Source organism: Camelina sativa, chromosome 16 (assembly GCF_000633955.1).
Source record: "Camelina sativa cultivar DH55 chromosome 16, Cs, whole genome shotgun sequence".
Taxonomy (NCBI): domain Eukaryota; kingdom Viridiplantae; phylum Streptophyta; class Magnoliopsida; order Brassicales; family Brassicaceae; genus Camelina; species Camelina sativa.
The window spans coordinates 26,648,680-26,662,529 of NC_025700.1; the positions used below are offsets into that span (position 1 = coordinate 26,648,680).

The window sequence follows — 13,850 nt, forward strand, 5'->3', positions numbered from 1 at the left end:
AAAACCAAAAATAGGTAGTCTTAACTACCAATCAAATACCTTGTGTTTTGTTTTACAATCTCTTGGCTCTGATACCACCTTGACTCCTGTAGTGGAGATGATATGACCCAAGTACTCCAGCTCCCGCCTACCGAAATCACATTTTTTAAACTTCACCGACAAGCCATGGTGGTGGAGGAGACTGAAAACCTCACGGACATGTTGAAGGTGCGACGTCCATGTCGGGCTATAAACGAGGATGTCGTCAAAAAAAACCATCACCGACTTGCGCATCAAGGGACGAAAGATCTCGTTCATCAGTGCTTGGAACGTAGATGGTGCGTTGCATAGACCAAAGGGCATGACGAGGTACTCGTAATGACCGTTGTGTGTGCGGAATGCCGTCTTGTGGACGTCAGAAGGGTGCATTTGCACCTGGTGATACCCCGCAGTGAGGTCAAGCTTTGTAAAAAATGTCGCTCCGTGCAGTTCGTCGAGCATGTCCTCAACAGTTGGAATGGGGAAGCGGTCTTTTATGGTAGCTGCGTTGAGTGCCCGGTAGTCTGTGCAAAAACGCCACGACCCATCCTTTTTCTTGACCAGCAGAACCGGCGATGAGAACGGACTGCAACTCGGACGAATGATTCCAGATGTGAGCATCTCCGAGACTTGCTTCTCAATCTCCTCCTTCTGAAAATAAGCATAGCGATACGGCCGGACATTGACTGGGTTGGTACCTTCTTTGAGTGGAATCCGATGTTCGATCGCACGTCGTGGTGGTAATCCATCAGGTGTGTGAAATAGTGCATCAAACTCTTGTATGAGAGCTTGCATCTCTGGTTCGACCGGTAGCAGCGTCGGATTCGTGTCAGAAAGACAGATCGCGAACAGGGTTTGGCCTTGGCGAGCTTCTTTGACGATGTTATTAGAATCAGTGGCGTGGATCGATATGTGTTGAAGCCCACTGAAAGTGTGAGTCCGTCCGGCCCACTCGATTTGTATGTTACGGGCCTTCCAGTCACAAACTGTTGGGCCTAGACTTTCAAGCCATTTAACTCCCAAGACTAGATCGAGGCCCACCAATGGCACTGCGTGCAAGGTCACCGTGAATGCCGCCTCGCCGATCTGAACCAGCACCTCATCAAACTTGCCAGCACACGTCAATGGTTCCCCGTTAGCCACACGAACCCAAAATGATGGTGTCGGTGTAAATTGCAATCGGAGCCGTTGTGCCGCTTTTAGGCTGATGAAATTATGGGTCAAGCCACTGTCGACCAAGGCGAGCAGGTGGTGTTTGCCGATGTCTGCTCGAAGACGAATGGTTGTCGGCGCATCCCAGCCGGTTAAGGCGTGTAGTGTGATCTCCGGGGACTGGTCTACCTCCTCCGTGGTCTCAACCGCGACCTCTTCCCCATCGGCTTCACTCTCCATGATGAACAGTTGCGGTTGCTTGCATTTGTGCCGCGGGAAAAAATTATCATCGCAGCTAAAGCATAATCCCAAACTGCGCTTTTTCTTCAGCTCCTCCCAGCTTAATTTTCGTGGCGGCGTAGGCTTAGAGCTCTCCCCCCGCGGATGACTCACCGTATACGCCGGTGGTGGTGCCATGATGCGAGGGTTGTTCCACCGTTTTTCTTGTTGTAACTGGTCGTCTCTCAATCTCGCATAGTTGATGACCTCCAGCAAGGTCTTTGGCTTGAAGATCCTTATGCCGCTCGAAATGGATTTGTGTAACCCCCCCATAAACGCTCCCACCAAAGCCTTTTCCGTCCAGCCCTCCACCTTGTTCTGCAACCGCTCAAACTCCCGTTGGAACTCCAATAAGGAACCCTTCTGCTGGATGTGACACAGTGCTTCATCGAAATCCTCACCATCCAGAGGCCCAAATCGAGTCCATAGCTCCACCTCAAACCGCTCCCATGGCATCTGTCGATCGGGTAAACCAATGGCTTTTGATTTTGCCTGCCACCAGAGGTTCGCTTCCTCCGTCAAGTGGTACGACGCAAAGCTCACCCGTTGCTCCCGGGGCATGTCATGATAGGAAAAATACTATTTCGCTNTCCAGCAAGGTCTTTGGCTTGAAGATCCTTATGCCGCTCGAAATGGATTTGTGTAACCCCCCCATAAACGCTCCCACCAAAGCCTTTTCCGTCCAGCCCTCCACCTTGTTCTGCAACCGCTCAAACTCCCGTTGGAACTCCAATAAGGAACCCTTCTGCTGGATGTGACACAGTGCTTCATCGAAATCCTCACCATCCAGAGGCCCAAATCGAGTCCATAGCTCCACCTCAAACCGCTCCCATGGCATCTGTCGATCGGGTAAACCAATGGCTTTTGATTTTGCCTGCCACCAGAGGTTCGCTTCCTCCGTCAAGTGGTACGACGCAAAGCTCACCCGTTGCTCCTGGGGCATGTCATGATAGGCAAATTACTGTTTCGCCTTGCTCACCCATTCCGTTGGGTCACCGCCGTTGAATCTCGGAAACTCCAGCTTCACACCCCTTTGTTGTGTGGGTACGATGGCAAGATTTTGTTGGTCTCCGTATGGCGGGGGTACTTCGGCTTGACGGTTTCTGACAGACCCCGATCCTCCTCCTTGAGTATGCATCATCGTCTTCATAACATCCAACATTCGGTCAAACGATTCTTCCATGGACTGATGTAGAGACTTCTCCATGAGCCGAAACTTGTCATCGATTCCAGTGTTGATCGCGCGTACATCCTCCTTAACTGAACCAATGTTTGTTTCAATAGTGTCGATCCTCTCCTTCTCCTTGGCCATTGACTCGTCCCTGGTTTGTGGAGTCAATTCCAATCTACGTCGTGAATTTTTAGTTGTTCTTGCAATGGTGAAATGGTGAAATGGTGAATCAAAAAAAGAAAACCGCTCTGATACCAACTTGATACGTTGGTCCCTCTTCAAAGCCAAGAGATTGTAAAACAGAACACAAGGTATTTGATTGGTAGTTAAGACTACCTATTTTTGGTTTTTCTCATTGATTAAATAGACAAACGAATACAAGGAAGCAAATAACTGAAACAGAAAGTGGAGTTACTAACTCCTACAAAACAGGAAATAGAAAGTGGAGAATGTGATCCTTCGATCAAGGAAGACCACGTCCCTTATTTGCGAAACTGAAACAAAGAAGCAGCAAGACTTCGTCAATCCAAGTACTTGCTGTTAGGCTTACGTGTCCGACTTGATCGTCTAGCTGGCGCCCCCTCATCCTCACTCTGCTTCTTACTTTGAAACCTATCATGGATGAGGAGAAGAAATTTATTGTGTTGTGTCATTCGACAGTGAGAAGTGGAGTCGGCATCAAACAGATGGTATACATTGTTGGAGAAGACAATAAAGTAAATCAGGTGCATTCTGGATTCGTATCATCTCTGCCAAATTTGTTTGATTATGTTCCAAGTTTGACTCAAATCTAGCTGTGTAAGTAAGAAGTCTGGTGTTGAAACCCTCTCGGTGACTCAAATCCAGCTACCTTAAAAGTTGTAGATCACATCAATCACCCTTCAAGTTCTACTGCTATCATATCTTGTATGTAACTTTGTAGTTTATGCAAGAATTGTCTTCGTCTCATCAAACATGCATAAACACGTTGACAAGAAAAATAAAGCCAGAGAAGTCTTAATGATTCTCTACATTACATGAGTATACAGTATAAATTACATACTACCATTCACATCAGATACGTCTGTATTCGTCTCCACAGTCACCAATCACTTGTAGAAGATCTTTACCTTTCTTGGTAACCTCTTGTATGCTATTAACATCTTCTGAATCCAATACCAATGAGAATATAGCATTTGCATCTTGTATGTGTTCCGCTAACCCGAGTCTCACCCCAATCATTGACCCAGCGACTCCTTGCTGAGATGAGATCCCCATTTTCCAGACAAATCAACAAACCAGACTGGCCTTCAGGCTAAAAAATAATCGATGTGATGCGAAGAAGAACAAATACCTGATCTAGTACATATCTTACGGCCACTGTCGGAATAGAAACTCCATGTTTTGTGGCTACAGTCTTCATCGTTCGAAGTAAACCTTGGAACAGATTCCACCCTCCCCACGCATCAACCATCTGTAATGTAACCCACAAAAAAAGCTTTAAACAGTAGAAACCATATCTAAACCAGAAACTAATACAATGAGAACTGCCATTGACAGGGTCAATCTGTGCATGATTTGAACTCTTACTCTTTTGTACTTTTGAAGAGAAGGCGTATTCAAGCGAGGGCCAGCAAAAGGGATTGTTAGATTGGTATCAAGAAACTTCTCTGACAGGAGACCACCCATTACTGTCCCATATCTACACCCAACAAAGACCAACGTGTCTGGATAAGTCAGTCAGTTGTAAAAAGAACGAAGTCAAACAAGAATTTCATAAAGTATAATTACGTTATAAGTTTGACGCCTGTAAGCTCGCAAAGCTGAGCCATTCTCTGTTGAGGACGCATGTCTACAATGGAATGTTGCACCTGGAAAGAATTTGCACAAAGAGTCACAGATATACAAAAAAAAAAAAGAGCCTGAATAATACACATCGGGCTGACACTCACCTGATTGCTAACGACAGGGATTCCATTCTCTAAAATTTTCTCAAGTCTCTCTGTATCAAAATTTGTCAAAGCAATTGTCTTGATTTTACCTGCAAGCATTACAATCCTACATTTTAAGCAGCCCAATAGATAAACAAAAAAGACAATCACAACAAAGGAGAAAGATAGATATCCCCCTCTCTTCCTACCTTCTTCTTTAAGATCAGTGAGATGTTTCAGTGCATCAAGATAGCCATCATTTGCATAATCCCACCTATTCCAAATTACTACAGATTAGATTTTAATAGGTAACAATTGTCACTAGAGACAGAAACTTCTTAACATTAAAAGTTTATATTAGCAAGAAGATATGACACGAAAACAACACACACCAGTGAAACTGAAGCATGTCAAGAGCAGCAACATCCATTCTCTTCCGCGATATATCAATGTTCTGACGAACATAGCTACTTGTCATCTTTATTGGAGGAGGCACCCATTTCGTCAAACTACATCATTAAAACAGTCTAATCGTTTAATCATCACCACCATATGTTACACTCCATCATTAAAATACTCTAATCGTTAAAATCATCTCTACATTTCTGCAAGAGTGCTTACCCTTTAATCTTTTCCAAGTACTCTGGAGGACGTTCTCGACGAACCCTATTGACAAAAATGCCGTAAAGATCTTCAGCAGGACCATCTAAAACATAAGAGAAACAAACATAGCAACACTAAACCTTTCAGTTTAAGTCTTCTGCGACCAAAACATAGCAACACAGATTAAAAAGGTCATTAAAAACTAAATCACAATTTTATTAGTCTATTTCTGAAAGATTCAATTTCAGTTGTTAAGCTACTTACAATGATCAGCCATATCAAAGGTAGAGAGACCAGCATCTGCGTATCGAAGCATCGCATCAACGGCGTCGTTTCGGTCAATCTTACCCCAACCACCACTCGTCTGCCACATCCCGTTGAGAACTCTGCACATCTCCAGTGAATCGTTCCCGTTCTTCAGCTTCACCCACCGTTCAGCTTCCGCCGTCTCCACCGAGCATTTCACGGAGCTGGAAAATATTCTACGGGGAGAAACATTCCGGTAAAGCCAGTTCGATGATGCTGTAGTAGTCGCTAGGTTCGTGGCGATAACGGAATGTACGGTCACAGGCATCTTCGTCTCTCTCAGTGTCTCTCTTCTCTGTGTCTCTCTGCAGAGAGATAACAACTCTGTGGCTCGTGGGCCTCTATTTCCTTTCAGGCCCAAAATTTATTTTGACCACTTTGACCCCAAATTTTAAAGTACTGATTTTTTAATTTTATTTTTTAGATTGTAAAAGGGTAAGAAATAAAGAAAGACTAATAATATTACCTTTTTTATTATGTGAACAAAAAAAGTAATTTAGTTATACTGTACTTTCTGGCTCAACTTAAGCTCAAAACTCTATCCTTTCTTTCTTTCTTTCAATTCAAGCTTCTTGAAGAGTCACTCTATTTATGTGGTTTTTAGTATATGATGTATCATAGAATCATGAGATATCGTATCCAAACCATTGTCCCACTAATATTTGAATATTAAATCCCGAAACTAAAAAGAATTGGTGCTGCACAATATTCATATAATAACATATGAACAATGAGAACTAGCGTGTGCGAGTAGTTTGTCTGATTAATTAGCCTATATACTTTTATAAGCCAAATCATTATTCATTAATATCTATTTCTGAAAATAAATTCATCATGTCATACTTTGATCGTACATCTCTATACTTCATTTCATATATATATATATATATATATTGGTATGGAATAAATGATGATGTTCTTCGTATATTTTATCGGATGAAAAAAATATAAAGTAGTAAGTCTTTTGTTTTGTTTAATTTTATATTATACGACCGATTGGTTTCTAAATTTTATTCATCAGTTTAGTTAGATAGATACATATCTATTTATATTATACATTGATCTAACCTATCTGCAAAAAAAAAAAAAAATGTAAAAACAATTTCCATTTCAGGAAATTTGAATGGTTCAGTTTAGTTGATTGTTTTAAAGAGGTGGTATAGTTGTGCTAAGAAGGTGTGAGAGTGGCTGATAAAAGTATTAGAATTTATATACTTTTAAAATATATTACCAAAAAAACCATATATATTATTCTTATTTGAAGATATTTCTATCTATCTTTTTTGTGTTTGTTATATACATATATGAGAGTGTATATATATACACGTTATCATAATAGAAATTGTAAAACACTTTTAGTTATTATTAATTATAAACTGTGAAATATTTTCCTAGAAAGAAACAATTCTTGTAACTAATTTTGAACTTTACAGTAGATACGAATTCCAAATATGTCGATTGGACGAAACGAAGCGAATTGTAGACATCAGTTTAAAGTTTGCAAGTGGAAATGGGAACCAAACTTCTTCTTCTTCTTTTTTTTTTGTTTGTTTTCGTCGCAGCTTTAAAAGTATAGTTTCTGACTCGCCGAAGTAATGACTTAAAACATCGTCAACTTGAAAGTTGAAACTGCCAGCTCAGTGCATGAGAGACGCTTGTGTCGTCATGCAAATTGCATAAACCAAATGTCCCAGTTGCGGTTTATATGCCTTTGAAACACTTCACCACTTGCTAACTTCACACGGTCCTTAAAACTCACGTGTTTCTTTGTACCAAGCACGTGTTTAATTCTACCTATTATTATTATTTTTTTTTTTTAAAGCGTATATTTAACTCTCAAGTAGTAGTAACGAACAAAGTTACTAATTTTCTTTAGTTTTGGTACGACGATTTTTTTTTTTCCAACACAAGTATCATCCATATCTTGTAGAAAACTAATATTATAAATGCTGGTAAGGAAGATGTAAACTCTTACTGTAACGTGGATAAGATTCTAGTATGAGATAGGAAGGACTTCGGTAATTATTTGTTTTTTTTTTTACTTTTTTAGGATGCTATTTTTTTACTATGCAACTACTAATACTGAATTAGTTGATACTTTTAGCGATAGTTATTTTATATTAAAAAAAATATATGGTTAACAAAAAAACAACTATAATTATGTACGTGAAGACAAGTATAGTTCAATAACTAGTTGCTTGTTCAGTGGTTTTGAAGATTTATTATGTTATATTGGTTATGGTTCGGATCTTCTTTATACTAAAACTATTATTGATCGTGGTCAACATTAAAATAGCAAAGTTTTATCATTCCTTACACTTAGTTTGAGTTTCAACTCAAGATACATTATATTAGACACCTTTTTAAAAAAATCATTAAGTTATCATAAAATATCTTTTAATTTTGCTCAAGTAGTCGCCAATAAGATTGAATATGTGTTCACTAAACTAGTAATGGAAAATAAGTTGCCATAAATATGCTAATTTGAAATTGCTTTTAAGATTATCACTGTGAAACTTTTTTCTCACAACAATTAACATGATGTTCTCACTTATTAATTGAAAGAATGTTTATAATGAATTTGTCTATAGTAATTTCATTGAATTTTGTACTTTAAAAAGACATCAATAGTAGTATAGATTCTCAAGTTTACTTTATTTTCTAGAAATTCCATAAATAGTTTGGATGATATTGGCCGTTAATAGTTTGGTGTAATTTGGCATTTTCTTTGAGTTGTAAGGACTAAGGAGGTTAAAAAGTGGCATGAATAATTGAATATGGGTTCGTTGGGGTTTGTAACTGTTTGGAATAAGTTATCAAAATGCACGAATAAGTTTCCGCACGCGTGTTAACAAACTGAAAAGCCAAACAAACTACTAATAAAAGTTACTATAATTCTAGACATTAAAAACTAAAATAAAATCTCGACCGACTGATCCATATCATAGACCGGTCAATCTCGAAATCTTCATATTCATTTAAGTTGGTTGTTATGGGCTTCCTTGATGTTGTTTATTACTAGTAATTTATAAAAAAAAATTTATAAACTCTTGAATCATTGATTAAGAGAAACAACATAATAATAATAAAAAGAATTTTCCTCTAAATCTTTCTTAAATTTTTACATGCTATCAAAGCAAACATCCTCGTCAATCTAAGTTAAGGCTTCCTCCACATTTGAATTCTTGTGACCAAACAACAAAATTGATTCTAATTAGATTTTTTTTTTTTTTTTGTTTTAAAAAAACTTAAAGTAAAACCTGTTAAAATCTAGTGGTTGTTCTAAGCACTACACTCTGCCCCAATCCGACGTTGTTCTTGATATCTATCTTTGGTGGCATGAACCGAGCAATTTTAAAGTCTGGTTCTCGTTGGCGACCTCTCTTGTTTTATACCATGACGTTATCAGTCTGATACATATAGATGGTTTCTTTTTTTTTTTAATAAACATAGATAGATGCATGGTTTCAAGGTACCCTAAGCTGCATTTGTCTCCAATCTTCTGTTTCAGCCTAGTTTTTAATTTTCTGTTTACACGTAGACTCAATTTTGTAAAAAAAAAAAAAAATCGAATAAAACAAATTTACGTTTAAAAAAATATGGGGGACATTACATTTATCCTTTTTTATAATAATAAAAGTAGACTATTTTGTAATTACCTTTGGTTGATAAAATAACCTGTAATAACCTTTTAACACTATATATAAAATACTGAAAACGGCTAAATTAAAACAATCCCAATAAAATCTATTAGATGACCATGTATATTTTACGATTAGATTAGGTAAATGATTTTGGACTTTTCCCACCAAAAAAAAAACACAACAATGACTCAACGAGTCTATTTTCCAAAATAAAATGCCTTTTTATAAAGTAGCACCTTATTTTACTCTACATAACCATGTTAATAGTATTATTAAAAAACTGAAAACAGCACCTCAATTTAATAAATTATAGCCATTTACTAAATCAACTCTCACAAAATTATAGCCACGTATCAATATTACCCAGCAAAATAATGCAATACATCTATAATCTACGATTGCCAAAGTCTTATGTCATATCATATGAAAAACAAATAAAGAATCTTTTTGTCGACGTAAATAATAAGGTACGTACTTCATGTCGACAACATAAACAAAGGTTGTGTAAAACCTGTTGGCTGCAAAATAACGAATCTTAAAACATCAAAAAAAAAAAAAATCGTAATCACTGATTGCTTCAATTTTTTTTTTCCTGAATTTTCTCCGCTGGTCCTAGAAATGTGTTTTGAAACTAAAAATAAAAAAACGCACATATTTACAAATGAATGAACAGAACACATGTCTGTCCACAATAAAATGATTTTTAAAAAGAATTAAAAAAAAAAAAAGAATCTTCTATTTAATTGACTCAAACATTTTCTCGTATAACACACAAACTCATCTCTCTCTCTCCTCTTTCCCTCTCTCTCAAGTCTCACCTTCTCTTCAACAATGTTACTAATCATATCTTTCATCATTGTCTCAATCATCTTCTTCGTAACATTTTCACTCTTCCACATACTCTTCCTTCAAAAGCTACGTTACTGCAACTGCGAGATCTGTCATGGTTACCTCACTTCAAGCTGGAGAAAAGACTTCGTCAACCTCAGCGACTGGTACACTCACCTTCTCCGGCGATCTCGGACGTCTACGATCAAAGTCCACGTTCTCAACAGCGTGGTCACGGCGAATCCATCGAACGTCGAACATATCCTCAAAACCCATTTCCACAACTACCCGAAAGGCAAACAGTTCTCCGTTATACTCGGTGATCTCTTAGGCCGTGGAATCTTCAACTCCGATGGAGACACGTGGCGGTTCCAGAGGAAACTCGCGAGTTTGGAACTCGGGAGTGTTTCCGTGAGAGTGTTCGCTCATGAGATTGTTAGAACCGAGATCGAGACACGTCTTGTTCCGATCCTGACATCGTTCTCGGACAGTCCCGGTTCGGTTCTGGATCTGCAAGATGTGTTTAGAAGATTCTCGTTTGATACGATAAGTAAACTGTCGTTTGGGTTTGACCCGGATTGTCTCCGGTTACCTCTACCGACATCGGAATTCGCCGTGGCTTTCGATACGGCGTCGACGTTATCGGCGAAACGAGCTTTAGCTCCGTTTCCTCTGTTATGGAAACTCAAAAGGTTTTTTAGGATTGGTTCTGAGAAAAAGCTTAGAGAATCGATCGATGTGATAAACCGGTTAGCAGGTGACTTGATCAAGCAAAGGAGATTAACCGGTTTAGTTGGCAACAACGATTTGATATCGAGATTCATGGCGGTTGTGGCGGAGGATGATGATGAGTATCTCCGAGACATCGTCGTGAGTTTTCTGTTGGCTGGGAGGGATACGGTGGCTGCCGGTTTAACCGGATTTTTCTGGTTATTGACACGTCATCCGAAAGTAGAGAACCGGATCCGGGAAGAGTTAGACCGGATTATGGGGACCGGTTTTGAGTCGGTCACTGCCGGTTGTGATGAAATGAGAGATATGAATTATTTGCATGCGACGCTATACGAGAGCATGAGACTGTATCCGCCGGTTCAATTCGACTCCAAATTCGCTTTGAACGATGACGTTTTGTCTGATGGTACGTTTGTGAAACGAGGGACTAGAGTGACGTACCATGCTTACGCGATGGGTCGGATGGGTCGGATCTGGGGCCCAGATTACGAAGAGTTTAAACCGGAGAGGTGGTTGGATAACCAAGGTAAATTCCGTCCGGAGAATCCGGTTAAATACCCCGTTTTTCAGGCCGGAGCTAGGGTTTGTGTGGGGAAAGAAATGGCCATCATGGAGATGAAATCCATAGCGGTGGCGATCATTAGGAGGTTTGAAACACGGGTCGCTGGTTCCGAGTCCACCGAGATGCTACGGTTTGCACCTGGTCTAACCGCAACGGTTAACGGTGGATTACCGGTTTTGATCCAAGAAAGGACTTGGTGTTTATAAAGTCAAGATATGTATAATAATAGTACTACTTTATAAAAACATAGATTGAGTCTGTTTATAAACTGACTAAACTATTGTTAACATGTAAACACAATTGTTGACGACACATCTATGTGTATCATTATCTCTTATTTAATTTAGCAAGAAAAGCCACGTGGGTCTAAAATTTCTTCGAATCTCGATTGTATAATGCTTGAATTTAATATGATTACGGAAGTGACCAAAAATGACGTTCAGATTTATGTACATTTCATATAGTTAATAGTATTTGAGACGATGGTTTATGCTAAGATTGCTTGATTCACACGAATATGTGTATGTGTAAACGAATGTAGTGATTACTGATTACTATTGCGGATTAGAGAATCTGAATTTTTATTCGATGATTACGTCGATAAGAATTTTTTACTGTAACCATTTTGAAAAAAAAAAAATTCATGTATATTGTGTAATCTTCTTTTCTTTTCATCTTGTCGGGCATATTGTGTGTAATGTAGAGATTGTAAAATGATTATTTGATTTGATATTTTCGGTAAACACTTTTCGTGTCCATCTTACTAAAACAATACAATTACACAACACATTTCATTTTACTAGACATTTGTTGGGTTAAATAATGTCAACGAATCACTTATGTTATGTGTATACTATATTACACGAATCATTTAAATACTCTTCTGTCCAGCTTATTTGTTAAGTCTTTTGAGAAGGTTTTTTTTTTAATCTTCTATAAATCTGATCTTACAATAACTGTCTTGATCATCCAATATAAATTGGAATTAGTTTGTCGACTAGCTGCCACAAACGATAAAGAAAGTAAGTCCAAAAAACGTAACATTAATCTTATGATTATTCAAAGACATCATAAGATACAACATATCTTTTATTTTATATATTATATACAATTTGGGATATATTTTCTTATTCAACCTTTTTCTCATTGAGAAAGGGATCTGACTAATTTTTACTAAAAGCATTTTTTAAAATTAAGACTTTTTTTTTCCTCATCTTGATTCAGTTTTTTTTTTTTCTCTTTTTAGAAAGACATAATCTATTTTTTGTCACTGGATAATACATGTAGAGTTTTTGTTTTTTGTTTTTTTACCTTGACTTGAATGCTTCTTTCTTTTTAGAAAGACACAGTCTATCTTCTCTTGCAATGTAACAAATAAGCTACAAAATAGACTAAGTAGATGATTATTCTTTTTTTTAGGTCAGAGACCCATTTTTCTCTCTTTTTTTTAGGCCCGACATCCATTTCCACATATTTGTTTTATATTTGTAGATGGTTATTCTTTCAATGGCTGGACTCACACAAAAAAGTCTCACAACAATTTTAATTAAAAGATAAAAGTCTGATTAAATATGAATTTAAAACAGGCTTTAGTATTAATGTTATGTTTATGTTTTTTAAATAAAAGTAATTGTGAATTGCCAACAACAATACTATCATATTAAGAAGAAAACCTACAATATACATTATTCATATTAATAACATGACTTTGAAAAACCATAATTATTTGACCCAAACAAAAAAATCATAATTAAAGTACAGGATACAATAAAATCAAAATTAATTCGAGTGTTGATTTATATATAATATTTTACGTCTCCCTTACAAAAATTAATGGATTTTATTAAATCATATAAAAATAAAATATGATGGAAGATGATAAATATAAATTTTGTATTACATAATGTAAACGAAATTTGTATAACTACTATTTCCTTGCATATGAAGATTATAAAGAACCAGTAGTTAATATATATATATATATTAATTAAAAAAATATATATATATATATATATAAATCCACGTATTATAATTATAAAATAAAATATTCGCACATATAAATTGACTACTAGTACTAAGTTTTGGTCATGTAAATTACTTCAAAATCATGATTAAACACACATATATACATATATATATATATAGGTGCTGAAGTTGTTTTGGTGCCCATAGTATGATTAGATAGTTTTAAGATGAGGGTGGTATCTAATGAAATATTTTATTACGAGAAATATATAATAATATTACATTCTGTACTAATGAGGAAGCGTACAACATTTTATCTTGTATTTTTTTAGTTGTCTTTTTTTTTTATGTTGGTGGTAAAGAGTATATTCTTAATTGTTTTATTAGTTGATCTCTACTCTCTTTGCTTGATTAAATTTTTTTATAAATAATATGCCTACATCTTGACGTAATTAAATGTTCGTGTTCTAAATCCTTATGTAGTCTACACATTGATTTACAGTTACATACTTTATAAATTTGAAGAGCTACGTCAAATCCTAACGTTAAAAAAAAAAAAAGAATTAACGTTTTTTTTAAGAAAGCTATTTTGTAGTTTATTTAGATAATGAAACGAAGAGAAAAAACCTTTGCGGCGCGTGGGTTTTATTTATTTAGAAGATGAATATGATTGGGAAATT

At 36.9% G+C, this 13,850-nt stretch overlaps 3 protein-coding genes across 3 annotated transcripts; 1 reads left to right on the forward strand and 2 right to left on the reverse strand.

Moving 5' to 3' along the window:
- On the reverse strand, window positions 25-2,010 carry LOC104754084. Its single transcript, XM_010476242.1, has one exon. The coding sequence runs from the start codon at window positions 2,008-2,010 to the stop codon at window positions 25-27; it is 1,986 nt and encodes a 661-aa protein (XP_010474544.1).
- Window positions 3,588-5,742, reverse strand: LOC104752663 (flagellar radial spoke protein 5-like). Its single transcript, XM_010474858.1, has 9 exons — window positions 5,398-5,742; window positions 5,152-5,236; window positions 4,923-5,039; window positions 4,740-4,804; window positions 4,552-4,640; window positions 4,391-4,470; window positions 4,190-4,301; window positions 3,954-4,073; window positions 3,588-3,859 (listed from the first exon to the last, which is right to left on the reverse strand). Exons 1-9 carry the CDS (start codon window positions 5,705-5,707, stop codon window positions 3,674-3,676), a joined length of 1,164 nt encoding a protein of 387 aa, XP_010473160.1. The 5' UTR covers window positions 5,708-5,742; the 3' UTR covers window positions 3,588-3,673.
- On the forward strand, window positions 9,870-11,577 carry LOC104752664 (cytochrome P450 94C1). The gene has a single exon (XM_010474859.2). It carries the CDS (start codon window positions 9,915-9,917, stop codon window positions 11,409-11,411), a length of 1,497 nt encoding a protein of 498 aa, XP_010473161.1. The 5' UTR covers window positions 9,870-9,914; the 3' UTR covers window positions 11,412-11,577.

Excerpts from the sequence above, each read along its gene's own strand:
- LOC104754084 (XM_010476242.1), bottom strand. The coding sequence starts at position 2,010 with ATGCCCCGGGAGCAACGGGTGAGCTTTGCGTCGTACCACTTGACGGAG.
- LOC104752663 (XM_010474858.1), bottom strand. The coding sequence starts at position 5,707 with ATGCCTGTGACCGTACATTCCGTTATCGCCACGAACCTAGCGACTACT. Across the intron at positions 4,641-4,739 it reads CACTGATCTTAAAGAAGAAG|GTAAAATCAAGACAATTGCT; the intron begins GTAGGAAGAGAG and ends TAATGCTTGCAG. Across the intron at positions 4,302-4,390 it reads ACAGGCGTCAAACTTATAAC|ATATGGGACAGTAATGGGTG; the intron begins GTAATTATACTT and ends TGTTGGGTGTAG.
- LOC104752664 (XM_010474859.2), top strand. The coding sequence starts at position 9,915 with ATGTTACTAATCATATCTTTCATCATTGTCTCAATCATCTTCTTCGTA.